We start from the raw sequence: 26747 nt of genomic DNA, 5'->3' as shown, positions 1-26747 counted from the left end.
ATGACAGATGAGGTTTGTAAGTTATAGACAATACATATTATTTTTTGCTTTAAGTTTTGCCTTGATTCTAGTCTTTTGAACAAATGAAAAAAACAATTAATTTCTGTGATCATTGCTTGATTATTAAATATTAGTTAAGCGACTCTCAAGTTAGCTTATACGATTAGCTAATATTAAATCGTGCCAAAATTAATATACTGTCAAAATGAAACTGAGATACAGTAACGATGATGGCCGATTTAAATACGTTTCTAGTCTAAATTCTAATTAATCTGGCCTTTTGGCTTTGGGTCTTAGGGTTTGGCATCATATGTTACCAGGTAAAAGCATGGGTACAGTAACAGTATTAAGTACTTCAATAATTAAAGCAGGTAACTAAAACTTCACGAAAAAGAGCTCTGTGCACGCTCAGTGTAAAAAAATCAGATTGGAAAGGTAATTATAATACCAAATTTCTAAAAAAGAAATAAAATTATTCCTTAACTGTAAGATTTCAAAATCAAAATATGTATTAGAAAGACTAGAAATTTAATACATTTGAAAGCTTTCATTAATTCTCTTTTTTTGCTCAGAAAGTTGCGTTTTAATTAATTTTGTGAATCAGCTTAATATAACAGTGGTAGCGAGAGATAAACTTTATACTTTTACCTATAATAATTATTACGTCCTATCCTATTCTACTAATATTATAAAAGTGAGAATGGATGTATGTGTACCTATATTATGTATGTGTGTTCGTTACTCTTTCACGCCAATACTACTGAGCCGATTGCAATGAAATTTAGCACACATATAGAGGGTAACTTGGATTACCAAATAGGATAGGTTTTATTCCGGAAATCCCACGGGAACGGGAACTATGCGGGATTTTCTTTGGAAACGTGGGCGAAGCCGCGGGCGGAAAGTTAGTAGTTTATAAAATATCAAACTTGAAAGGTTTGCGAAAGTAAAAAAATAAGTAACTAAATCGGTATAATTATACATCCAAAGACCAAAATCATTATCATATTATTTTGTTAAGATTTAACTATTTGCAATTTAATTTCAGGGATTCACATTACCTTTATACCTACCTTTAATTTGATCAATAGAGTTGTAATTTTAATTCTTTTCTAGCTGTGGTTTCAAGACTTTCAACCGTAGAAGAGCCCGCGGTCAAATGCAAATATTTATTTCGGGTGTTATTCTGGACTCTGGTAACTGGTACCTACATAAACTACATCACTGCAAAGTACTCATCAAAATCAGTTAACTGGTTTAAGCGTGAATGAGAAATATATACCTAAGTACATACATCCATCCTCGCAAATTTTTGCATTTATAATTAATATTATTTTATGATAGGATAGTAGGATAAGATCACGAGACAATTTAAATAGAATATTAAAGATGTAAAAAAACTACGCATACTCTCGAAAGCTCACAATAATAATTGTTCATTGCCCTCAAATTCCTGACGCAACGGAGTGCAATGATTCAGGCGTATTGTACACATGTTGCTACAAGTACTGTTGGATTTGATTTCGTAGCGATGCTTCCCAGACGCCGCGGTTTCGTCTTACGCTGATGTCCGGTGATGCTGCTTTCACACGAACTGTCGTTTACTCGCCACTTGAACTTTCAAACACTTAGCCACATGCTAAAGTGCTGATCCACTACTGTTATTGTCAAATGATATAGGTATCTACCTATCGTGCTATCATAATTATTATAGATTTCAAGGTAGAGGCTTTTCTAACGAAATGTAGGTTAATTTAATTAACAAACTTTACGCCCCGTGTTAAGTAGTGTGTGGTTACGCGTTGATGAAGTTGAAATAGCTTTCGTTTTATGGCTGTTTTTATATTCGTGGTGATAAATTGCGATCACAATTGTAACATGACAAATGTAAAGAGAAAAGACACTCTTATAATGCATAGTATTCAGTATTAAAATACTGATTATACAGTAACGTAAGCAAATTGATCCAAATATTATGTGTGCACATTCCTAGAAAATAAAACAGAAGCCCAAACAGTCAAATATTATTTTACAAAAACATAAAATATTAAAGCGTAAAATTGAGCTGTTATCCTCCGCCCCAATAATTAATATCTCATGTGGTAGCAAAAAGTTGGCTAGTATAGAGTATCGGGCGGCGATCTCTTGTGTAACGCGAGCCGGGTTGCTGGAGCACGCGCGCGCATCATTTGCACTCAATCTTAATATCCCGGACCATGATGCACGATTACATATTCACAACACCATCCATTATTGCGTTTTTATTCCCATTATCTTGTCTTAAACGGCACTATTTTTTTTGGCGCGTACTACGAGGATGTTTTGCGTAAAAAAAATATTGTCATTGATACTTTTCATGGAATTCAAAGAAGCCATATATAGCTCAAATGAACACTTAAATACAATTATTATTTTTTTAATTGTAGATTAAGTAGATTTTCAGCACAAATAGAGGCACAGAAAAATAAATATTTTGCAATGTTGAGCAACAGTGATTACTACCCAGCCAGATATGCATTAGTTTTATGAATCACTAAACTGCGACTTTTAGATGTAATTATTAGAGAACTTTAATATAATTTCTACGTAGATCCATAGAATATGGTAGGAATGAGTAAAAATATTCATCTAGGTAGAGCCGTTGAAAGTATTATGAACTTTTATTATTTAGTTAATACATAATTATCTATTCATAACTTATTCATATAACTAAGATTAGTCACCAAATGCGATGACTTACCTCAAGATAAATCGACACAAATTCTCGGATATCATAATTACATAAACCGATACGTTTATTGGTCTCATTAGCGTCAGTTGCGAAAATATAAGATAATGTAAGATAAGATGACAAGGGAGGCTCTGTGGCGGGCGGGCGCGACCCGGCAGGAAGCGACTCTGGGGTCGCAGTATCATCGAGGCCAGACTATAGACCATGATATGCTAATCGTTACTGAGAAGTTAAGACCGTGCTCAATATGGGGAAATTAATGAAAATATGTTCTCTTTATATTTGTATTGATTAATTTCTATTACGTATATTATATTATATTATATTATTATTATTTATACTACACTTACTTATTTAATTTTGCAGTATTAACACTAATGTTATAAAAGCTAATATTTTACAAAAAATAGGTTACAGTCTGTAGGTAAACAACTTACTCTTACCTACTTACCTTTTCCGATAGACTGGCGGCGCGGCTCTACTTTTATATTGAGTCTTGTTTTCTTATATTTTTTAATGCATAGGTGATAGGAAGGATTATAATTGTGTGAATTAATATATTCCATGATTTTATAATTATATAGTTAAAAGATGTGAAAATAATTAATTCAGTTTAAATCACAGGTAACTTGAATACATAGAAATTGACAAATTATAATTCAATTATTTATTAAAAATAACAACAACAACTTAATTATCACTATTTAATCACAATAACAACTTACGATCTCTTATAATAGATATCTTATAATAAATTTACATACTAACATATATTATTACTAATAAACTCTACAATTACATACTTTGGAAATTGAGGGAATAAACTAAGTTATCTATTACCTATGTAGTCCCTATATTGAAAAACATTTAGAATACATTACAAAAAATAGAATTTTTACTTATTAACATTGTGAAACGTTGTATTATTCAAGTTTACAATAGAAGTGTACCTTGAAGTATTTATCTGAAGTATTTAGAAGATGAAACCAAGTAGATAGATTTTATAAAGAACTTTCTGCAACATCTTAATGTGTGCACTGTGGAAAATTTGAAGTAGTATATAAAGTTACAAAATTACAATACCCTTTTTTATTACACTTAAAATACCTATACTCGTAGTTATTATTTATTACCTATCAATACGAAAAAGCTTAGCAAATAAGAATAATATATTATTATCATTAATAGGACCATATTTTAAATATTTGTTTATGATTAAGTGCACGTGCGCTACTACGCACAAGATCAAAACCCATATGTTGATATGATATTTACAAAAAACCATCAGCACTAGACGTCCATGTGTCGTGACGTGACCTATTTTTGATAAATTTCTAGGAGATAACATGGAACCGTTTGTTTTGTTCCGTCAGTGCATTTTATTAAGGATGTCCCGGGTAGTGTTGCCAATCCGTGCAGGGCGGGTGTAAGTGTGAGGGGACGGGAGTGTACAGCGGAGCGACGTGGTGGGACAAGCTGTGAGGGTAGCGAGGCTGCATTTCATGGTACTCCGGTATCGGCGTCGGCTTTAGATACTGATCTAATTCTGCGCCATCTGGAGGGCCGTCCGCTAATAATGCACCGTCCACTTCGATTCGTGAGAAATCTATTTGAGATCTATCTGGCGATATTTCACGCTTGAGCCGCGCCGCGGATGTCGGCGGTGGTTTCCGACGTCGCGGCTGATATTTGTACTCCGGGTGATCCTTTTTGTGTTTGTTCCGCAACTTCTCGGCTTCCTTTATGAACGGCATTTTTTCTTCTTCACTTAGACTTCTGTAAAATAAAAAAATAATAGGCTTTTTTCAAATTTGAATTACTATCTACTTAATAAATGTGAAATACGCTGGATTCATTATAAAATAAGAGGAAAGGGATTTCAGACAAATAAAATAATCCTTTGTTCGACAAAATAATAAATATAGACAAAAAAAAAAGAAATCAATACAATCATACAATTTTAGTCTTTCATTTATTTGTCATTTTTACACGCTTTATATTAGCTTCACCTGTATGTTTGTAACCGACTTCTTTGGGCGCGATTTTGACCCACTTTACCAGATTTCGTTCAAACTTTGTAGATTTATTTAGGACCGATGACAATACAGTTAAAAAAAAATAAAAAGCACGCGTTTTATAGAAAACCGAACTAAAAGCGTGTTTTTTATTTTTTTTAAAATATTATTATTAGTAATATGGTGAAGGGATACTCTACATTTATTTTAACTTAGGTAGACGATTGTGCCCAACATTTACACCATTTTTTAGTTTTAAGAGAATGAATGTAAGACGATCATAAATTGTTTATTCATTCACTGCAGGACCTGGTTTTATTAATACATATATATATATATATATATATATATATATATATATATATATATATATGTATGTATTTTTTATATCTCTATGTTATAATCTGAATATATATTTTGCACTCTTCTTATTGTAGGGTAAACTCACCTAATTATGTGACTCACTTAATTCGGAGATACAACGTTTGGACTCTTTTACAGCGTTATAGGAGTAAAATACAATACATTAAAATTAACCCTATGGTATGGTAATAAAGCTTCTTTTTGTGTACAAATTTTGGTTAAAATCGTGCGGGTGAGATAGTAACAATCACGGGATTTGTCACTGCGCCCGCCATGTTTGACGCTTCACCGATAGCATGCAACTGTGCTGTCATTATTTAATTAATTTTAAATAGAAAAGGTGAGTGTAAGTTCATGATACTTTGACAATTAATTGTTAAAAACATATTCTTGTTGATACCGATAAAGGTTTTAGTAATTTTTCATTTGTTTTTGCATAATACCTTATTTCCTGGGTTCAAAAAGTTAACGATTCTCAAGATTGCAACTCAAAACATTGTCACCGAATTAACCAAGCAAATTTTTATTATTTTCAATTCGTGTATTAATAATTGTTTTCAGTACGTATACGTTAGTCGTTTAAGTCAGAAAATATTTATTTTTACTCAGGTAAAAAAGTAGGATCGCTTTCAAGCATTTTAAAAAAGTCCGTTATTTTTTTTATAACATAATTAAGTGAGTTATTTTTTTATTTTAGACAGCATGGAGGAATACAAAAATAAAAATAGAAAATATAATGAAACAACCCTGACATCCGCAATTCAAAGTATTCTGCAGTCAAAAATGAGTCTGTACACACAAACAATTATAAAGTCCAATATTGTTTTTTATTGTTCCCTTCTTTTGATAGTATCTCGTTGATTAATAAAAACATAATTATTACTTTCAATATGTTTATATTTTTTATTAATTGTATTTTTTTTTTACTTTTGTGTTAAAAAATAATAAATACTCGCATAATTCGGTTATAACAGAATTAGAGAAGTACTATCACCGAATTATGGTGATTGTCACAGAATTAGACAAGTCATCGCGGTTTGTTTAAGCTCATTTTACGCTGAGTTTATTCATATGTGTTAAGATTACACTTGTTCCATATGATAAATAGAAGATTGATTAATGTTCCTATTAAAAATAAAAATAAAATTTATGAAGTTTAACCTGCTTTTTTTTTCATATTCTGTTTTGTCACAGAATTAGATGAGTTGACTATACCTACTCGTACTAAGCGTTATAACGTAGGTACACACGCGTAACTTTTAGAATTTTAAACAGTTTATTAGAAAATAAAAAAATCTACAATATTTAGTAGGTAAGCATAGTATAAGTACCCAACTACCCAGTGCGTTAGTCAATTGACAAAATAGAGTTATTTATTAGATAATGTTATCAGAGTTATTTTGAATTACGATTGGTTGTGCGATGTATCACAAAGTATTTTCAAGAGAAAAGAATTATGAAGTGGTTGGATCAGCGGCTCCAGATAAGACTGAACATTACCAGATGCCGTCGGCGCCGGCCGGTCAGTGCGAGCGCTTCGTGAACTCTGTTAGAGGTACTTTTTATCCGATTGTGCAAAGGAGGATTATGTTTTTGAGTGTATGTTTCAATATTTTTGTAGCCTTTTAGTAGTACCTAACTACTCACGTAAATAAAATCAAAACGAAGGATCTTAAAAAAAATGAAATTTATAAAACATTAACTGGTAGCCGGTAGGTAGGTAAGTCTTTACCTACATCTAAAAGAACGTTATATTTCAGTTATTTGTTTGTTGTAGCAATTAAATTAAAAATCATATATTATTTTATTTATCAAGTAGGTATTAATTTCAGTAAGGATGAAAAAAGATACCAAAATCACACTTAGTACCTACGTCTATTTAATTCAGGAATTTTTTTTGAGAATAACTAATCAACATCATCACCTCCATTCAGAAAAAAATTCGGCTTTACATTATTGACAGGAAGTAGGAGGTAGGTTTCGTAGCTAACTCTATCAATTAATATCCAAATTCTATGAAAATATTTGTTTAAAATTCAGCCTTATTCCATTTATTTTACTTCATATATTTAAATTAAATTCATGTAGTTAAATTCTTTATTTCCTATGAATTTCCTTAGAAACACAATATGTATTAGGTAGGTATATTAGTGTTTATCGACACAATTTCTTTGCAGCATTCCTACACATTATTAGAACATATTTGCCCATAAATATTATGAGCATTTCAAATTTCAATGCGCACTCGTTGACAGTTTTAGAAATATCTGATCAATCAAAACATAGCAATCAGATTTTTCACCAGCCTTTCTTTGACCCGATCCGCGAAGATAGCCGCGTCAGCGCGCGTCATAACAATGACTCTGCGGGTGGCCGATGACAAATAAGTGAATCCAGCTTTTGGTACCTATACTCATAAAATTATGTTTAGAACCACAAATGACAGGAGAAATCGTGTATAAATTGTAATAGTCGCGCATATAAGTTCAAGCGAGTGAATTAATTAAATATTTATACAAGTAGGTATTCAAGTCTCTATAGGTAATGAAAGTTAGTATGTGCTATTTAGAAATTAAAGATGTATTGTAAACACAATTTATTCAATTATTATTCAAAGGAATAAATCGCGTTTAAAATACGTTAAATTCTTTAATTTCTAAATGTAAAATACGCGCGTAAAATGAAACACAAGAACATACCTTCATAGGTACATACTAATAAGAATCTATTGTAATAAATGTAATAATTTTAATTAAAAGCGACGGATTTTGTTGATACATAATATCATGTTAGCAGCAACGCTAGCTTTGTATTTGTACCTACTATTCAATTATCGATCTTTTTACACACGATTATAAAAATAAATAAAAAATAATTCATCTACATTTTAACATATTTTTTAACGTATCATTTTCCGCAGTCAATTTCTAATGAGCTTCGTTTCATATTTGGCCAGAGCTATGACTATCAACTTCGACTGGGAACGATATCGAAATTTCGAACAGTTATAGATTTTATCTACCAAGTTAGCGGTGATAGCATTTTAATGAGTAAACAATCGATGCACGTTTCACGGTTGGACGCCGCACGCCCGTAATGCCGCGTTCCTTTCCATCTCGGTTCGCGGATTCCATTTTTAAAGCATCATTTTTTTTCTTTTCTTTTTAATTCTGACCAGCATTGTATGTCTTATTTTGTCTAGATGCGTATTCAATTAAAACGTTTGAGATAGCTACTGTAGGTATCTGTATCTACGTATACTAGCTACGGACTAAAATGTTAATTGCCTTACTGAATTATTTCCTACAGGCTACAACTGTTAATTCTAAACAATGATATAAAATACTAACTTCCACATAGATCCAAGGGACTTGCTCAGTTCTGCGTTATGTAGAGACGGGCGCTGCTCCGACAGTCGTTTGCGCATCGCTTGCGCGAACACCATGAAGGCGTTCATTGGTCGCTTCACATGCGGCCGCCGGATGCACCCTCCACCCCTGGAATATAGTGCTATCGTTAATTATATTAATTTCAACATATCTTTTGTGATCTTTCAGTGTAAACGAAAACTCGTATTCAGACTTGTTCTTTTTTTTTTGTGGTGTCTCTCAATGTTAGCCAGAAGGGCTTCTACATTTTAACGCGGACGCGGGGGTGAACTGAAGGTTCACCCTGGTAGCGACATGCACAAGGGCGTCCCCCCTTGACGGGGACCACGAACCTCGGCTTGAGCTGTCGCTTGAGTGGAGGAGGCCAGAAGGGCCCTAATCGGACGGGACAGACTTGTTCACTATTAGAACATTGCATAGAATCTTTTCGAACGCACTCAGAGTAAGAAAAACGAAAGAATGCTCTATGCCCGTTTAAACTAACAAAAGAATTTGTAGAAATATAGTGGGCTTGGAATGAGTATTCACTCGTTTGATGTAAATGCACCGATAAACGAAAATATTCGTCGTTCTCATGTTTTTATTCAGTGTAGATTAGATTAACTATAAAACTAATTACCAGGTACCACTGATATTAAATATATTAATAAATATTGTTTTTATGAGTTGCACATATTAGGAGAGAGGGTACAATAAAAAAATAGTATTCTTATTCTTAAAAGAGAAAAGAACTAGAATATTTTCTAATAACAGCTTTCCTAAATAATAGATAGCTGTAATAAAAGTAAAAGTTTTATTTCTTAGTAGGTATAAAAATATAATAATTAATAACCAGGATGATAAAAAAATATTCTAAAGTAGGAGTAATGCACTTAATTATTCTTATTCTTTATAATTAACATTTCTCTTTAAAGTAACGCGTGCTGCTCTTAAATCAAATCCTAATGTTTCTTATAAAAAAACGTTTGAGGGCCCCCGCATCGACAACACTCAAATCGGCTGCGATTCAGACCGTCCGTCGATAATTACAAACAAACTGAAAACATCAAGTGACGACCATAAACAAAATAAATTACGAGTACCCCTTTTATGTACCTCCGCGTCACGTAAACAGTCAGCCTGTAAACTTGCAAGCGCTTCAAGTGGTTGGCCTCACGTCATTTTACGCTCGTAAAATGAGAGTATTTTATTACTTTTTTATTTTCTAGGGCCGTTCGGGTTTCCTCGCGATCCCAGCTTTGACGATAAATTATAATTTTTTCAAACGCTGACACGTTACTAAAATTCGATCGATTTCTAACGGATCACGGGAACCAATAGAAGCGAAATAATTAACTATTGCTTCGGCGAAACACCATCGGCTTCCTTGTTTATTAGTGAGAACGAGTTCTACTAAGAAACATGAAATTTATTGATATTAGGCGCTATGAATTATTGAAATGGGTAAGATAAAATACTCGCTGAGTGTCGTAGATTGATGTCGAATCATTACTAATTGTATTAAATGTAAACATAGAGCAAGTATCATTAGTTTTTACAGAGACATCGGACCTACCGCGCGACGACATCTGGTTAGTAACACTTTAGCAATCACAGTCGTAACAAAATATACTACTGCCTCAATCTATAATGACTCTACATAATGTTATTACGAATAAAATTATGTAAGTGAACGCAATATCTATCAATAATTTGTACAATAAATCATTTTATTTGTAAATATGACTTAAATAATATTGAATTGAATCGTTAACAAGAGAAGGTTTCTTAAAATTTCTTATTTTATTCAAACGTCATTATTTTGAAACTCAATCTATCCAACACCTTAAAATTTTAATACTGTATTGGAACGAATATTTTTTAGAGCCAAAACTGTACTAAAATATGATTTCTCTATTGAACGTTAATTACAAATGGTTTAAACCCATTACTGTACGTCTTGACAAAAAGTTTTATAGCCGGGAATAGTGATTTACAACTTGGGATTTCACGGTCGTATAATATATAAGTAGTGGTAGATGTAAAACATGTTCTAGTGCCAACATGTGGGATAAAAAGGCAATTGGGGGCACGTGTACGTTAATATATTACAAGTACCAGAAGGCTTGTATAAATCAGGAACTAACAATAGTCATTTATGACTCTATTATGTTTTACGTTTCCAAATTACAATGAAATCACAAACTTCTATGGCTGAACCGCAATTTATTCATCAATGAGCCAATTTGACGATTTCTAATTTTTAAATTTACAACAACAAGACACTAATAAGAAAACCTACAAAGATACTTACAAACATTTTCAGCACTTATATGAACATTTATCTATATTGCTAAAACACAATCATGTACAGGTAGACACCATAAATTCATCCAGGAGCCTTGTTGAATGTTATATTTACACGTGTGCAAGTTGACTTCATTACAACACTATAAACAATGAAACACATGGTTACAATAAAATATAACCCGTAGTATAATTTATAGATTAAGTTGTAGAACGTGTCAAAATTTGGGACCGATATCGATGTTATTGTTTAGCTAGGCCAAGCAATTCGAGCCTCGCTTGTAAAACAACCTACTACCTATACCTATTACGCGTGAAACAGCTTGCTTTTGTTATTATTAATTTATTATACATTTTAGAGCCGTATGTTCAATTAATTTTATTTAATATGACAATTACATAAATAAATCTTTAAGTATCATGAATTATATGTAGAGTCCTCGAAGAATATTTGTCTGAAATGTAATTAATTTCTAATGTCTACCAGTCTTTGTACAATGTAGAGACTACAGCAGTAGGGGTAGTTTAAGCTTCTTGTATTGAAACTGTAAAATAACTACAACCTGAAATTTTACAAACAGTGAAAATCCATGCCTATTAGCAACACAATATATTTTTAACCTCTAATTAGAGAATGATATCGTAATTATGACTTTGTATTTGGAACATATAAATGCCCTAGGAGGCCGTTGGCTGAGGAAGTCATAAAGAATACACATAGCTGTCATCTGTGACGCTCCCGCCCACACTATTTCTGCTACGAGCGAAGCACCAGCGATACATTGCCGTAGTGTAACATAAATTTGCAAACGGAACATTATAATGGACAGTTTGGTGTAACTATAGCGGTTTAAGAGCTTTACGCTTGCAACTCTAAAAGAAAAGCTACCATAAGTGGCCTTTAATACATAACATGCTATTTAAATACGCCCCTAAAATGTTTGAAACAAGTAACGATAGATCTTTTTGTAATGGATACAAAGTTGTATGTCTGCGTTTGAAACATTTACATTTGAATAAAATTAATTGAAGTGTTTATCATAATATTTATTTATGATTTGTATTACAATGTAATATGTTAGTCGTTTCCTACTTAGTGCAGTTAGGAAAGACACCAGATGTTGTTTCTGTCACCGGGTCCTGAAATCGTCTAAACATCCCCTACGACATTATCTTTACAGTCGATTTGACGGCCATAAAACAATTAATGGTGCTGTAAAACATGACGGTAGCGGTTTACAACCATTTGAGCACTCGACTTGACTTCTTTATCACAGAGATAGTGCGTACTTGACCATAGACACCTGGATTGTCCCCTGGGAATTAGAAAGGGGACTGTGAAAATAGTATCGTGTGAAGGTATTTTCCCCTTAATCGTTATCGATTGGGGTTAAATGTTCACACGTGTTCGTATAGATCTAATAGATCTATTTATTTTGTAAATGTTTATAAGTAAATTTGTTTTTCCACATAATATTAGTTATCTACTTCACAAAATTAGACCGTTATTATATTCAAAGTATGAGAATAAGTAATAAGTTGCTTAATGATAATTTTCAATCTTTTCCGTATTATATTATTATTAGTCTGTGATCTTTTCAAATCTGTCTTCTTACAAAGTTAGTTGTGAAACTCGCAACTATAAATATAAACAGATCTATTACGACGTTGTTCGGTTATGGCAATCTTGATAATTACATACTAATTAGGTATAATATTTCCATGCTAATTAAAAGGTAACAATCAACATAAAACACTATATGAAATAAAACGTGACTGATGTAGAGTTATTTTTAAATTACTCCATTGAACCCTTACAGTATCCACATTTACGATATGTCATCATCCTTACAATCTACCATAATTTAAGAAACATCAAGCACTCAATTTCAATCGCACCTCTCACGAAATCATAACCATGGGAGATATCATCATGTACGTACGAAATGTATCGCGAATAACGTTTAGCGAGTGCTCTACCAAATAAGTAGGTATGCGGTAATGAAGACTGTACGTGCTAACAGTGCGCATTACCGACAGCCCGCTAACCACACACACGCCGCCGCGCGCTACTAGATTACACTCTGTCAATATTTGAAACTCTGCCCTCTGGCTCTCTAAAACCCAAGTTTTATTCAATGCAACAAATTAGGCACGCACACCGATCGCTTTGTTTGTCGGCAAGTCGAGCTGCATAAGACAATAAAGTCCCGCATTACATAACGTTTTATATGAGTTTAATTTTCAAGACTTATCTAAGAAGTGGTCTAATTTTATTGATTACACATAGGAACAAATAACACGAAGGGTAGGTACATGTGATTTGTTACAATTTGTTGTTGAGCGGAATTGTTTCAGAAATATAGAAGGAATGAATCTCCCAACGCACCAACAACAAACTTAATTGACTTAGGTATAACACGACTTAATAACTTGAACTTTTGCTGGATTATTAGCTCTATTATTGTTTAGTGGATGTATTTTTGTTACTTTACATAATATTTTCATAATCCTTATACATACCTACCAACGTTCTATATACACCTTATTCTTCATGTGTTCTTACTTTCAAGGTACCCGTGTACCTCAACTACGAATCATTCAACTTTCTCACAAAGAATATAGCAGTACCGTTGCGAATAAGCGGCGGAGTCTATCAGTAATGTCATGTGTAACGGTGCACAAACAGGGTGCTCAGGCCGGAGGTCGCGGCGGCACCTGTGTACGTGTTTGCGCCCTCACTTACAGGGTAGGCTCCAAACGCCGCGCAAACCAGCCGTGTTTACTTATACCGGTGTGGGCGAGGAAATCTTAATCTAGTGGAGTGCTTTGTTTTTCATATTAATGACTCATGGCTAGGGAGAAATGTTTGGAATTTAATTGTTCTTTCGGTTGTTTACGTAGCTAAGGCAAGCTCTGCTGATGAGTTCATTCATACAATTTTGAAATGCTAAGGAATGAAATATATCGTCATTCATAAATTTAGATATAAGAGCTGTTTTTAAGCGCCGATGATTATTATCGTTAAGCAGTTTAAACTATACGAAATTAGGAACATCATACATAAGAGTTCTGCATGAGGCAAAGTTACTCCCTTTCAATCAATCCTCGACTTTGATATTGTTAATAATATTACGAGGGATCGCAAGGGGAGTCCCTGAGGTAGATAAGGACCCTATAATGAGAATGTTTGCACAAGGAGCGCTATCGCCCCGCGCGGAAACAAATCCAAGCGAAACAGGAAGATGATAAACATTCGAGCTCACCCTAATAACCTACTAAAGAACTTTACAATATCATACAGTTCTAATAAAGTAGGCAAACCTTTTCAGTCTGACATAAAGCTGCATATTTGAAAAGCTTTACTTCATTGTAGATCGTAGTCGTCTTCATCTAGCATGATAATGCTACTTAGGTAGCTAACGCCTAACACAAAATAAATGAGTAAATAGTAGTAGTCTATCAAATAAATTTTGAAAAAAATAATTAGTATAATATATTATATCATAATATTATGATCCTAGACTTTTATGGTTAAACATGCGTTTGGTTTAAAATAACGCACACAGCCTCAGCAACCGCTCATCAGCATATCGATACGAAATTAATGAACAAGGAGCTGATAAGAGATAAGGGGGGCTATTCAATTAGAGGCGGTAGATCAAGTGTCGTTTTTATGAAGACCGCCTCGGGTCACCTAACGTTGTACCTCCTATATCACGAGCTGTCATCGCGACGGAATACATCTTTGTGTACTAATTACGTTATAATTCCTGAACATTCGTCGTATCATAATTATGACAAGCTGTACAATTCATCTCTATTTGGGGTTATTTGTGGGATATTTATGATTGTCAGTTGTCAAGGTAAAAGCTTGTTGTTATGGGAAATTTGGTTTAAATCTTGAGTTTTGTGCGATACGTGCTACATGTTCACTTTTATATCAGTTTTTATAAGACAACAATTCAAATAGAATGAAGTCTTTGTAAATTTCGAATGATTCAGAATCCCCCAAACCAATTTCGATATTCAGAGATCTAAATTGACTCTACAGATTTTGTAGTCTCAATTTTTTTTGTCTATTAGCAATTTAAATCTTAGCTATTATTAGCGTTAGCTACTATTAAGTATTCTGTGCTATTATTCAGGATTTTAATTATCTATACAAGCTATCCTTTTGCTAGGTAAGTATTTTTATGTCTTGCCTACATAATAAGTAATGTAATAATTTAAATAGTTTTTCCCTTAGATATACCTATTATTTTAAGTATTTACGTTCCTAAATTGAATTTACGATCGGATTATTAAAAACAGCTTATTTATTTTCAACGGACATGACAATAATATTGCTTATCATATTGTGGCAATTCTCTGTAGAGTATATATAAAGTTCATTCTCAGAAACTCCTCCCACTCTTATCATGAATTAGGTACTTAGGTATGGGCAATGTTGATACCTAAATATATTATTTATAGGTATTACAATCATTATTTATGTCCTATGTTGTATATCTATTCATGATATCGAAATGAATAACAATATAGGTACAAATAAATAATATTTTTCCGAATATTTTTTTTCTTCAATCTCGATATTAGGTATACACAGTAATAAATTCAGGATAAATAAATATATTGAAACATAAAGTATGTATGTACCTACAATCTACGTCTAAGAGAACATAAAAAAAGGTTTTGTTCATTATAAATATAGTTAGTATAAAAACAATTGACCGCCTCCTTGGTACAGTAGTTAAAGCGTGAGTGTTGAACCGAGGGGTCCTGGGTTCGATTCCCGGTGGAGACGAAGAAAAAAAAAATGTCTCGGTCTAGCAGGACACAGAAGGCCGATCGTGATCACCTACTTGTCTCTAAAGAAAATCGATCAGTGAAACAGATGTACGTAGGTATAATGCATCTGCCCCTTACCCCACTAAGGGACATGGGACTTCACTTATAAAAAAAAATCGCATCCCTCTATCTGTGTCCCTATGTATTCTTAATTCTATAAAACTATGCAAGCTATTTTTAAAACACAATTTTGCGGCCGGAAAGTTACATGTTTTGACTCTACATAAATAACATTGTAATATCTATGCTATACTTATTATTATTTGTATACTATAAATAATGCCGATCACTAATAATATTAGTAAATCATGAAACTTAATAATTTGTTTCAGAATCGACTAGAAAAATTATACGCGACTGTCATTTATTTATACCTACCTAAGTTGAAATAGGACGATAAAGCACTATTCCCGTGAATCTTTTAATGAAATCGAAGTAATAAATTGTTAAACGGCAAATTAATTTAGATTTAAAGATATGAAAATAAATCTAAAATAAAATTAATTAACTCCGAAAATATTGATAATAACTGATTCTATAATCATAGTTGGCGCAAGGATGACACTACCCAGCCAAATGCCTACGAAAATGAATGAATTTTCACTGTTTTCCACTTTTGACGCATGGATCATGGGGATGCATCACGCATCCAACGTTTTGCGGGACTATTTTACTAATTCTTGCAAAGTGGGATTACATCCAGTATAAAGGGACAGTCACGCAGAATGCGAATGGAATGTAATATATAATGGTATTATCAAAATTAAAAAGAACAATTTCAGTGTTTATAACCGCCCCAAATTAATCGTTACTTCGTTAATCGTTGAAAATCAACTAAGTATGAATACTATCTGTCCAAGTTATTTAATATAGCCTACTATCTGTCTAAGTTATTTAATATTAGCCGAAGTTATTTTATGGAAACATTTCTTTGTGAATTTTTAAACTGGTGTCATTAGCTTAAAAATATTATGAGTCTCTGTTAGACACACTACCATGCTAATTAGTTTTGAATAATGATGTCCATGTTTATTGTAGTAAAAAAATATTTGACAAGCCGCTTGTACCGGCCTCGCTTATATAATATTAAATATTGCCTATTATTTCTATTAAACTTACAAGTTATTTACAAATTTATTTTTTTGGTATTTGTAAATGATAGAGCATCTATTAGATAACTTTAAAAAATTCCAAAAGCTCAAAATATAATTGTATTTTAGTATCAAGAAAAAATATTTGTATACGTCTGTGTCGTTTATCGGGTTTTTTCTTTGATGTACCTAGAGCTATTCTTTTTATGGTATACAAAAATATGAAAGTCCTTTATATTTTAAATGCTTTACTTTTCCGTTAATTTCATTATATCGTTAAGTAGTAACATTTAAAGAGGTCCATTTGGATACCTACTTGAAATATCAATATCAAATGGCCTTGCCAAATTTACACTGCGATAACATTTTAAACTCCTTGCAAAGATACTTAGCGCAACAATGTAAGTGAGTATGTGTTATGAATGTAGGTATGTTGAGCAGGCGCCAGCTCATACTGGCTACATACAAATTAAGCTGAGATATTCATCAGAAGTTCACGTAGAAATAAATATTTTGTTTTTGGCCGATTAATTTGATACGGTTACGATTACGATTAAGATTTTCGTTTTCTCCTAATATCTTTTTTAAATAAATGTTAATAGGTTTATATATTTTGTATATACCTATGCCTACTTAGCAGTAGGTGCATAACAGTATATAGTTAATTTTTTTTTCATGTGTATTCCTATCAAGTATATGTGTATAAATTTGTTCATCTCATACCTTCATTATCAGCTAAATAAAGAGAAAATATCAATTAAATAAATATCAATATGTTCCACAAATAAAAAACAAGACTGACACTAAATGTTCCTCTAATAGTATAAGATAAAAACAAATAAAACTTTAATAGCCCGAAGAAATGTGTACCTAATGTTCGTTTGCACTGCATTGTGCTTGAGACGTCAGGCACTTGAGATCCAGCCCTTAGCCGAGAACGAGCTTAAATTAAAAGCTTTGACGCGAAACAAATGCGACTGCGCACTTTCTAAATAAATTTATTATTCTACAGACTTTCAAATGACGTGTTTCTAATAATAGAATAACTAAGAGAATAACATAATATTATAGGTATTTTGATTGAATATGTTTTTCACATTATTTACCTAAAAGACACGGAAACTCTTTCCGAATAAAGCTTCGAGAGCTTTTTAGCGTGTACGCGATTGGTTTATATAGGTCAAATAATCAACAGCCTTAGAATGTTCGGGTTGTAACGCTTACAAAATAAAATATAGTATAAACGTAGAATCGTTATTATATCAATTATTGAACATATTTTTAAGATAATAAAAACTTAACAACGATAATTCGGTATATCGATTCAATCGATCGAAAACTGGTTAAATTGAAAGAGATAACAATTGAATCACTATTCTAAAAGTAGTAATAATGAACTAGGTATATAAAATAGAGTTCAAAAAGTTCGAAAAATAATTACGCCAATTATTCGTAAAGATTTCGTAGATCTAAATCTCAATCCAAACGCCCACCTGAATCTGCAATGCACACTTACTTGTTAGGCTGCGGCACTATGGTCTCATAATTGAACGACTGCAGCAGTTTGCCGACCGCCTCGTTGATCTCCAACTTGTCAGCTGGCTGCTCTTGTGCCCAACTCATCATCGCGACGCAACGTGGAGCGCGGGGACGCGTGCGGTCGACTCGCGCGCAATCACTATAAAGAGCCCCTTATGCTCCGTGGATACGTATAAAAGCTCGGATAGCTTGCGCGTGTTTACTGTATTGAATTGTTTTTGAGTTATGGCCATTGGAATTGTTTTGGTGTGGACGATATCATGTGATATATTATTATGTATGACATCTACTAATTGTGCGTGATAAGGAGATTTAATTTATTTTATTGTGTAGTGTATTTTTTTTATTTTAATAATTATTTTGTAAAGTTCAATAAGGTGAGCGTATTTTTGATTATGTAGGTACTTTGTATATTTTAATCGTTAGTAAATTTATGTTTCCAAAATAATTTTTAGATAAACTCAAAGTTTTTCAATTTTGTGATTTAAGTCCATAAATGCTCTATAACGATTACAATAAATTGAACCATATTTTTAAAGCAATCTCACATTATAGTAGATGGTAGAGATACACATGTGGTTATTTATAGAATTTTCCAAGTTTTCCTGTAAGCTGCGCAGTGGGCGTTACTGGCCGGTGATTAGCACCGCCTCGCATCGCCATTGGCGCGCTGGCCGCTCTGACGTCACAGCTCTGCGCGCACGCATCTCCATTACCTATAATGTGACACTGATTTCAACACATCCGAAAACGTGAAACGAATTTGGAATATGTTCTTACATTGAGTTGAAGGATGAATAAGACGTAAGAGAGATATCAATTACGAGATAGGTACGTAAAAGGATTTATTGAAGGTCTATTTTATAGGTACATATTTATTTATTTAGGCCCTTTTATTTGTTAGGTGGGTATGTCATAACTCTATTAGATAGGTATACACACATACATAGGTACTTACAAAGTGTATCATTTACTTAGTGACAATTCTTCCCAATCCCAGGTCAGCTGATTATACTGTACCTATCTATTGAAGATGTAAATTATTGTAAACAGGAAAAGGTAATCAAGCTGTAGCTGTTCAAAGTACTAGGTAAGCTCTGATTTAGATACCTAGGTATGTTATGTATAGGTACTTTACACTAAGATCTCAAATATTCTTAACCTGGTAGGTATAGTGTTCAAAATCTTAGTTTTAGATAGCACCTAAGATTAGATATTCAAGTCTCATAACATTATTTAGTTAAACTATTACCTATAGCTATCCCATAAACTCAATGTAAAAAATACCTACTTTCAAAAGCGTATTTATTAACTTCACAGTTAAAATGTAGCAAATAAAATCAAATTGTAGGTAAAATATTTTAACAATTCAGATAAATGTGCAGAACAAAAACAGGCATGTCGACTTCAATACAGAAATAATCAGTAGGTAGAGCAATATTTATATATACCTAGGTAGGTACCTAAATCCAAAACGAAAGAAAAAGTGGAAAGTAGAGACATGATAGGTAACTTTATTTATCTAATAAGCGCTGAATCAGTTTACATAAGTTAAAATTATGAAGAAATCCTAAACTAAGTTTTCATTAACAAAAAAAGAAAATCAATAAACAGGAGTTACCTAGATAATAATAACAACTAGGTATGCGCCTCAGTGCTCCCAATTGCTTTTCACTATTTATCACAGTACGTAGGTACCTACCTACTTAAAAAAAATATAAGTTTACTATGTTATTGGAGATGTTGATATCGACCTTATTTAATATATGAATACAATTTACCTCTATAGAAGTGACAAGTTAGGTACTACAGTTTGTTAGTTTAATAACCCAACCTTACTAGGTTGTTATTTTTCAGTTTACTACTGTAAACTGAAAAATACCTACATCCTATATGTATTTACTTGTGGATTTTCAATTTTTGCGTATAATATACCTAGGTATCATATTTTTTCATTTCTTTTCAAGTGCTTAATAAATAAAACCATCCAAGGCGGCTCTCTCACTTATTTCAACTCTTTCAACCTATCAGCGACTTTTATCCAACCATTGAACAGCATCTGGACCTTGACTGTTAATTACCTAAGTGAAAGTTTTAATTTTTGCAAAATGTACGGTCTATCACTTGCTCGGGCTGTTTTAATGAAAAAAAAAAATCACCTTGGCCCATGTGCCATTCCAGCCTTAGATTCCAGTCGATAAACTTTTTTGCGCCAATTTGAATTAACAACCCTTCAACCTTTATTAATCAGTCATATTTATGACTGATTAATAAAAAACTTTTTATTCAAGTACTTATAGGTAAGTTCGAAGTTTATAGGTAATTTTTGAAATCGGTCCGATAGGTTATGATTTAATTCATTAGATATCTACAAATCAACGAAATACAAATCTTTCTTATATATACCTAGTATTAGAGATAGGCAAGTAGGTATGTAGAAAATAATACTTAAATGTTTTCAAAAGTCCAGCTATAGGTAGGTACATAGCACTTCACATAAGCAGATAAATATTGTACCTACCTTCATAAAGGCGATAGGTATTGCACATACCTACAGTACCTACATCAAAATACGTTAAGTATTCATTTTCCGAACATTGTTTGTTTAGTGTACACTCACAAATTAGCTGCTTTTTATTAAAACTTCCATTTGCTCAATTAGAATGCTCTAATTTTGTGCCCAATACACGCTAGAAACCGCTAATTGAGTTGTCAAGGATGTGAGTACCGCACCAATTGTGTTTGCAACATATCAATATCTCAAACTAACATCGGTAATTAAAATTAAAAATATTAATTTTGAATTTAAACTTAATAAACCTAAAACTTACTACTAAAATTATTAGACGCTCTATTTAGACCTTATTTAGACCTTACGGATGTAACTCAAACTCAAACATTTATTTATTCAACTAGACTTCGTTGAGAAGCGCTTTTGAATCGTCAATATACAGAAAAATGATAATTTACCACCTATACATAATAATCTACTTATAGTACCTACCTACTTTGCAATGCTTTGCAGTGTTAGTTAAAGCTTATGAACCAAATAGGTACATATTATATCTAGATATTACCTATATTCTATAACACAAGCTATCAAATGTACGTATGTAGGTACATACGATTGAACGACGAATTATGCATTATGCAGCTATATAGGAAAGTAATACATTTGGTAATGAGGAGAGTAATTATAAGTTAGAAGGCATTCCTACTTATGATTGGTCAACTTTAAATTATGCGTACCTACTGGCTACATATACGATGATTATTTTTTTGAAAATTATTCAATTTGATTATAAAATAAATCATAGTTAGGTAATAATAATAGTTACATACCTAACTAGGAGAAATTTAAGATTACACAAACTGTTGTAAAACAATACATACTAAAATATACATAGGTACTAGCGAACTAGCCGTTGGAAGCAAGGACGTTAAATATGTATTTTTTTACTGCTAAAATGAGATCTGTTACTGGTAACGGTTGCTTTTTCAATATAAGCGAAAGCTAACAAAAGCGGTCCAAACTACCAAACTAGAGGTAGGTAACTCAACGGTAAATGTTCCTCGTTTAATCTTTTGACAATTAATAAAGCAATCGTTGATGTTTTTAGAAATGCACCATCTCAAATATCGGTAGGTAAAAATATTTAAATTTCGGACTTATAAGCCAAACCCTCAAGCATGTAAGCAATAACACGACTTATCGATTGAAACTGCATAATGTATGAAAATCTGTATTATTCAGCAATTTATTATTAAACTATAACTAACGGCGCAGGTGTTTACAATTTTACGTATATTATGTATATACGTAAACTATGATTTAGTTTCTTTTTATATACATAAGGGAGAGTATCATGAATATAATAAGTATCAAGACATTTAGTCCATTGAAATTTTACATTTTTTAGGCCTGACCTTGTGTTTTTTAGAGGACGCAATTTTATTTTTTTGATGTGTAGGGGGGGTCAGTGTGAAGCTAAAACCAAGTTTGTGGGGTCGCCACCCTTGTCCCATGGCCGCTATCTTGAAAATAGCGTTTGAAATGGTTTTAACGATATATCTCTTAAACTATTTATCTGATAATACAACAATGTTAACATTATTTGTTGCAAATTAAATTCTCTACAACTTTGATCCAGTAACTTTTTGTCGTAGATCTATAAATAAAAAAGTTATAAGCGAAAATGTTCAGAAATTAGAGCTATTTATATTTTTCAATAAAACTTTTTTTATCATTTTACGAAGAAATGATATAAGACTATTTTTGTAGATTGTTTTTCGAGGAACAACTTTTATATACAACAATTTTTCATTACGTCAATAACTAAGGTTTTACAGCGCTCAGAAGTGAGTACTATTTTTCAGTAGTAACTGTACATAATATATTGGCTATTAGCTCTTTTCCCAGACTCCACAACAATGGAAGCACACTGCAGAACATTTCAGCCCTGCTTTTCGACGTAAAAAAAACGCACTTCCAGACTCTACTTCCTGGGTGGTGGGGAAAAGATTCAATAATTAATTATTAATTATATTGTAAAATTTTATAATATTAAAAATATTATAATAACAAAAAAAAAATAATTACTGGTGACAAATTATTATTAGTACACACATAATATATCGTATTCTGTATAGTAAAGAGTACTTAAAATAGTACTCACTTCGGAGGGCTGTAAAACCTTAGCTATTTACTTAATGAAAAAATGTTGTAAATAAAAGTTGTTCTTCGAAAAACAATCTACAAAAATGGTCTGATATAATTTCTTCGTAAACTTATAAAAAAAAGTTTTATTGAAAAATATAAACATCTCTAATTTCTGAACATTTTCGCTTATAACTTTTTTGTTTATAGTTCTACGACAAAAAGTTACTTAACTTAAGTTGTAGAGAATTTAATTTGCAACAAATAATGTTAACATTGTTTTAAAAAACGCAACCCCAAATGTAACTTTTCAATGAGGTAATTTAAAAGCTCGTTTTTTAAAAAACAATCCCTTCATAATCCCTTATTTTTTTGGCTATGGTCACCTCATTTAGAAAGAGACAAGTTGGGGACGGGAACGCTCTTACTCAGACTGGTTTTTGCGCCCATATACATTATAGTTAGTATAAGAAGGTCTTTGGTTTTTTAAGTTTTTTTGTTTTGGAGGTTTAAATAAATTTAATTATTTATGACAGAGATTTTTTTTCAGTATGTTTAAAAATTATATGTATTTCTAATGGTCTACGAACGCTGCTAAAGTGTTGACGTAAACGTTGATATGTGTCAATTTGACACTTGTCATACGTCATTACAGGTTATTCGCCTTTGGGCGCTATTTGCTTTTGCTTGTTGTTTATTTCCAATATTCGTTAAAATATGACTTTAGCTGTGATATCGAAACTTTAAAGTCTAGAAAATAGTAAATTATACCCTACATCACAATAATTAGACATTTGAATAGCAAAATCAATCAATTAAAATGAAAATCGCCGTGGAAGGTTGTGCTCATGGAGAGCTAGATAAAATATACGAATGTATTGAAACTTTACAAGAACGAGAAGGCATTAAAATAGATTTTTTGATCTGCTGCGGGGATTTTCAAGCGGTTCGTAATAATGGAGACTTACGGGCCATGGCTGTACCTGAGAAGTACCAAAATATCTGCACTTTTCATAAGTAAGTTGTTCAAATTATAACCAATCCTAAAGTTTATTTCTACAAAGGAATCATTTATTTTTAGCCTATAATCAATGCAATTAATAATCATCATTTTCAGATATTATAGTGGAGAAAAAGTTGCACCTATACTTACAATTTTTATTGGAGGAAATCATGAAGCATCAAATTATTTACAAGAGCTACCATTTGGAGGTTGGGTTGCACCAAACATTTATTATTTAGGAAGAGCTGGTGTCATTCAATTTGGAAATTTAAGGCTTGGTGGTATGTATTTATATAATTGATAAATAAAATGTGTAAGATTTTATTAAATTGTTCCCTGCTTGCTTTTGCAAGTAATGAAGTAGGCTAGTCAATATGTTTTTTTAGCTAAAATATGACGACAAGCTAAAATATGACAATAAAAATCACATATTTTGGATCAGTTTTGCTTAGATACTACTAAATTATAACTTTTTCTATATCTTCATTGCAGGTATGTCAGGAATTTTTAAAGGGCATGATTATTTACAAGGCCTATGGGAAAGTCCACCATACACCACAAGCTCATTGCGTTCCGTTTACCACATACGAGCGTTAGATGTATTCAGACTTAGTCAATTAAAAGAGAAGATCCATGTTATGCTCTCACATGACTGGCCAAGAGGCATCACTGATTATGGAGATAAGAACTTTTTGTTAAAGAGAAAACCATTTTTCAGGTAAGTTAATGAGTGGAATACTTAAAATAATAGAAAGTAACAGAAAGTTGTAGATTAGAATGTAATAATAAAAATGTAAACTGAATAATGTAAATTTTTTTGTATGTATTGAGTTACTTAGTTAAAATATTAAAAAAAAAATTATACTTATTAAAAACAAACTTTTCAGAGAAGACATTGAATCAAATCAGCTGGGAAGTCCACCAGCAGAAAAACTCTTGCACACATTGAAACCCGACTACTGGTTTGCTGCACATTTGCACTGTCAATTTGCAGCTTTAGTTAAGCATGAAAATGGTACTGAAACTAAGTTTCTAGCTCTCGATAAATGTCTACCAAAGAGAAGACATTTACAAATATTGGATCTGCCCTTGGAATTTGATGGAGACAAACAATTGAAGTATGATCCAGAATGGCTGGCTGTTTTGAAGAACACAAATCATCTTTTGTCTGTTAAAAATATTGATTGTCATTTACCTGGTCCAGGAGGCAATGAAAGGTAAGCTATAAATTTAATTTGGAGAGTATACATTATTATTACATAATAATGGGAAAAATCTCTTTTATGGGCAGATGCATTCCATATTCATTCATCATATTAAAAAAGCAAATGTATTGTTATTTTCAGATACGATTTTACACCGAACCAGGAGGAAAAGGATCTAATTGTACAATTAATGGGAAATTTAATGATAAGTCATGAGACATTTGTACAAACCGCACCTGTTTACAAACCTAACATGCCAAGAGTTCCGCCTAACGAAGCAATAATGAATCCACAAACTGTCACTTTGTGTGAAAAACTTGGTATTGATGATCCCCTGCAAGTTGTTTTAGCTAGATCTGGCAGAAGTATGAAACAACCTTTGATTATTCCGATACCAGACAGTATAGTGCCAAGCACACCTATAAAGTGTTCCAGGTTATCACTCCCTGCTCCAATCACACCAAGTGAAAATGAAGATCTGTCAGAAACAGTGTCAGCTTTTTCGCAAAATGACAGCTTTATGTCTGAAAGTAACGCTACAACTGACTGTGAAACACCCCCAAAATCAATGAAAAAAGTATTCAAAAGACGAAATTTAGCTATGTACACACCAGAAGAAGAAAACGGTAGCAATTCCTCTGGCTCTATGATGGATTCAGACAGTCCACGGTCCAGTAAGCTTGCGTGTAAAAGTGACCAATTATAGTATTTTCAATTAGAAGTAAAATGAATACTAAGTAGCATCATTTAGATGTCACTATGATAATGAATGGGAAAATAGTAAAATTGAGTTCTGTTTCATAATTAGATGGTATTATGAGTTATTAGGCACAATTGTTTGCGCTTTGCAACATTTATTGTCTTTTGACAAGATAATAAAAATAATAGAATAGCATAAATAATTTTAATGAAATCTAAGTAAAAACTAAACTTTGTTCTATCTTCTTCACTTCCTTGTTTTAATAAAATACTCAATAAGTTATAAACTATTTTTAATTGAAAAGCAATAATTTTAGTAGTCCCAATTTAATATTTGATTAGAATAAAATGTGAATGGAATGAATTTTTATCTAGATGTCAGTAAAAATTTTATAATATTAATTATAATATCCAGTTAGTTCTAGAATTATTCTTTCTTTTTTCTTCTATTTTATTTTTCCTCATTTTAAGAAATTACCCTACAAGTTTTAAGTTAATAAATGTATTGCTTAATAGAAAAGGAACATCACTATAACAGCTCCTATTTTATGTTTGATTTGTAGTTAATTGTGAATAAAATAATTTGTATGAATTGCTGTTAGATATCATTTTTTTAGATTTTTTTTGAGTTATATGTAAGTTGAAAGAATTAGGTACGTAATATATTTGGAATTTTCTAAATTTGGAAATTGATTAATAATTGTCACTAGTTACATAACTCATATTTTTTAAATCTAATAATAATATTCTTTTATCAACCATTGGTATACACAAAAAGTAAGTATCTTATTTTTTTGGCAATAAAATAGTGCAATCTTATAAATATATTTTATTTCATGATTTTCATCTCTTTTTCCCTGCTACTAGCTATTAGAAAGCAACATGTCTACAGACTAAAGAGTTTCTTTCTCTGTCAAC

At 32.0% G+C, this 26747-nt stretch overlaps 2 protein-coding genes across 2 annotated transcripts; one reads left to right on the top strand and one right to left on the bottom strand.

Moving 5' to 3' along the window:
* Positions 1–3500: 3500 nt before the first annotated feature.
* On the bottom strand, positions 3501–18481 carry LOC149903947 (transcription factor SOX-9-like). The gene is made up of 3 exons (XM_090108161.1): positions 18243–18481; positions 8460–8606; positions 3501–4507 (listed from the first exon to the last, which is right to left on the bottom strand). The coding sequence occupies exons 1-3, from the start codon at positions 18350–18352 to the stop codon at positions 4114–4116; spliced, it is 651 nt and encodes a 216-aa protein (XP_089964287.1). The 5' UTR covers positions 18353–18481; the 3' UTR covers positions 3501–4113.
* A 5086-nt stretch (positions 18482–23567) lies between these two features.
* ldbr (lariat debranching enzyme) lies at positions 23568–26559 on the top strand. The gene is made up of 5 exons (XM_090108111.1): positions 23568–23939; positions 24040–24206; positions 24418–24643; positions 24813–25142; positions 25272–26559. The coding sequence occupies exons 1-5, from the start codon at positions 23743–23745 to the stop codon at positions 25834–25836; spliced, it is 1485 nt and encodes a 494-aa protein (XP_089964237.1). The 5' UTR covers positions 23568–23742; the 3' UTR covers positions 25837–26559.
* Positions 26560–26747: the final 188 nt, after the last annotated feature.

This window comes from Colias eurytheme, chromosome 12, assembly GCF_061535395.1.
Source record: "Colias eurytheme isolate Ceu_HAF_F1 chromosome 12, ilColEury1 Martin Lab GWU primary, whole genome shotgun sequence".
In the NCBI taxonomy this organism is placed as follows: domain Eukaryota; kingdom Metazoa; phylum Arthropoda; class Insecta; order Lepidoptera; family Pieridae; genus Colias; species Colias eurytheme.
The sequence above is the reverse complement of the archived record's forward strand: the minus strand, read 5'-3'. Positions and strand labels throughout refer to the sequence as shown.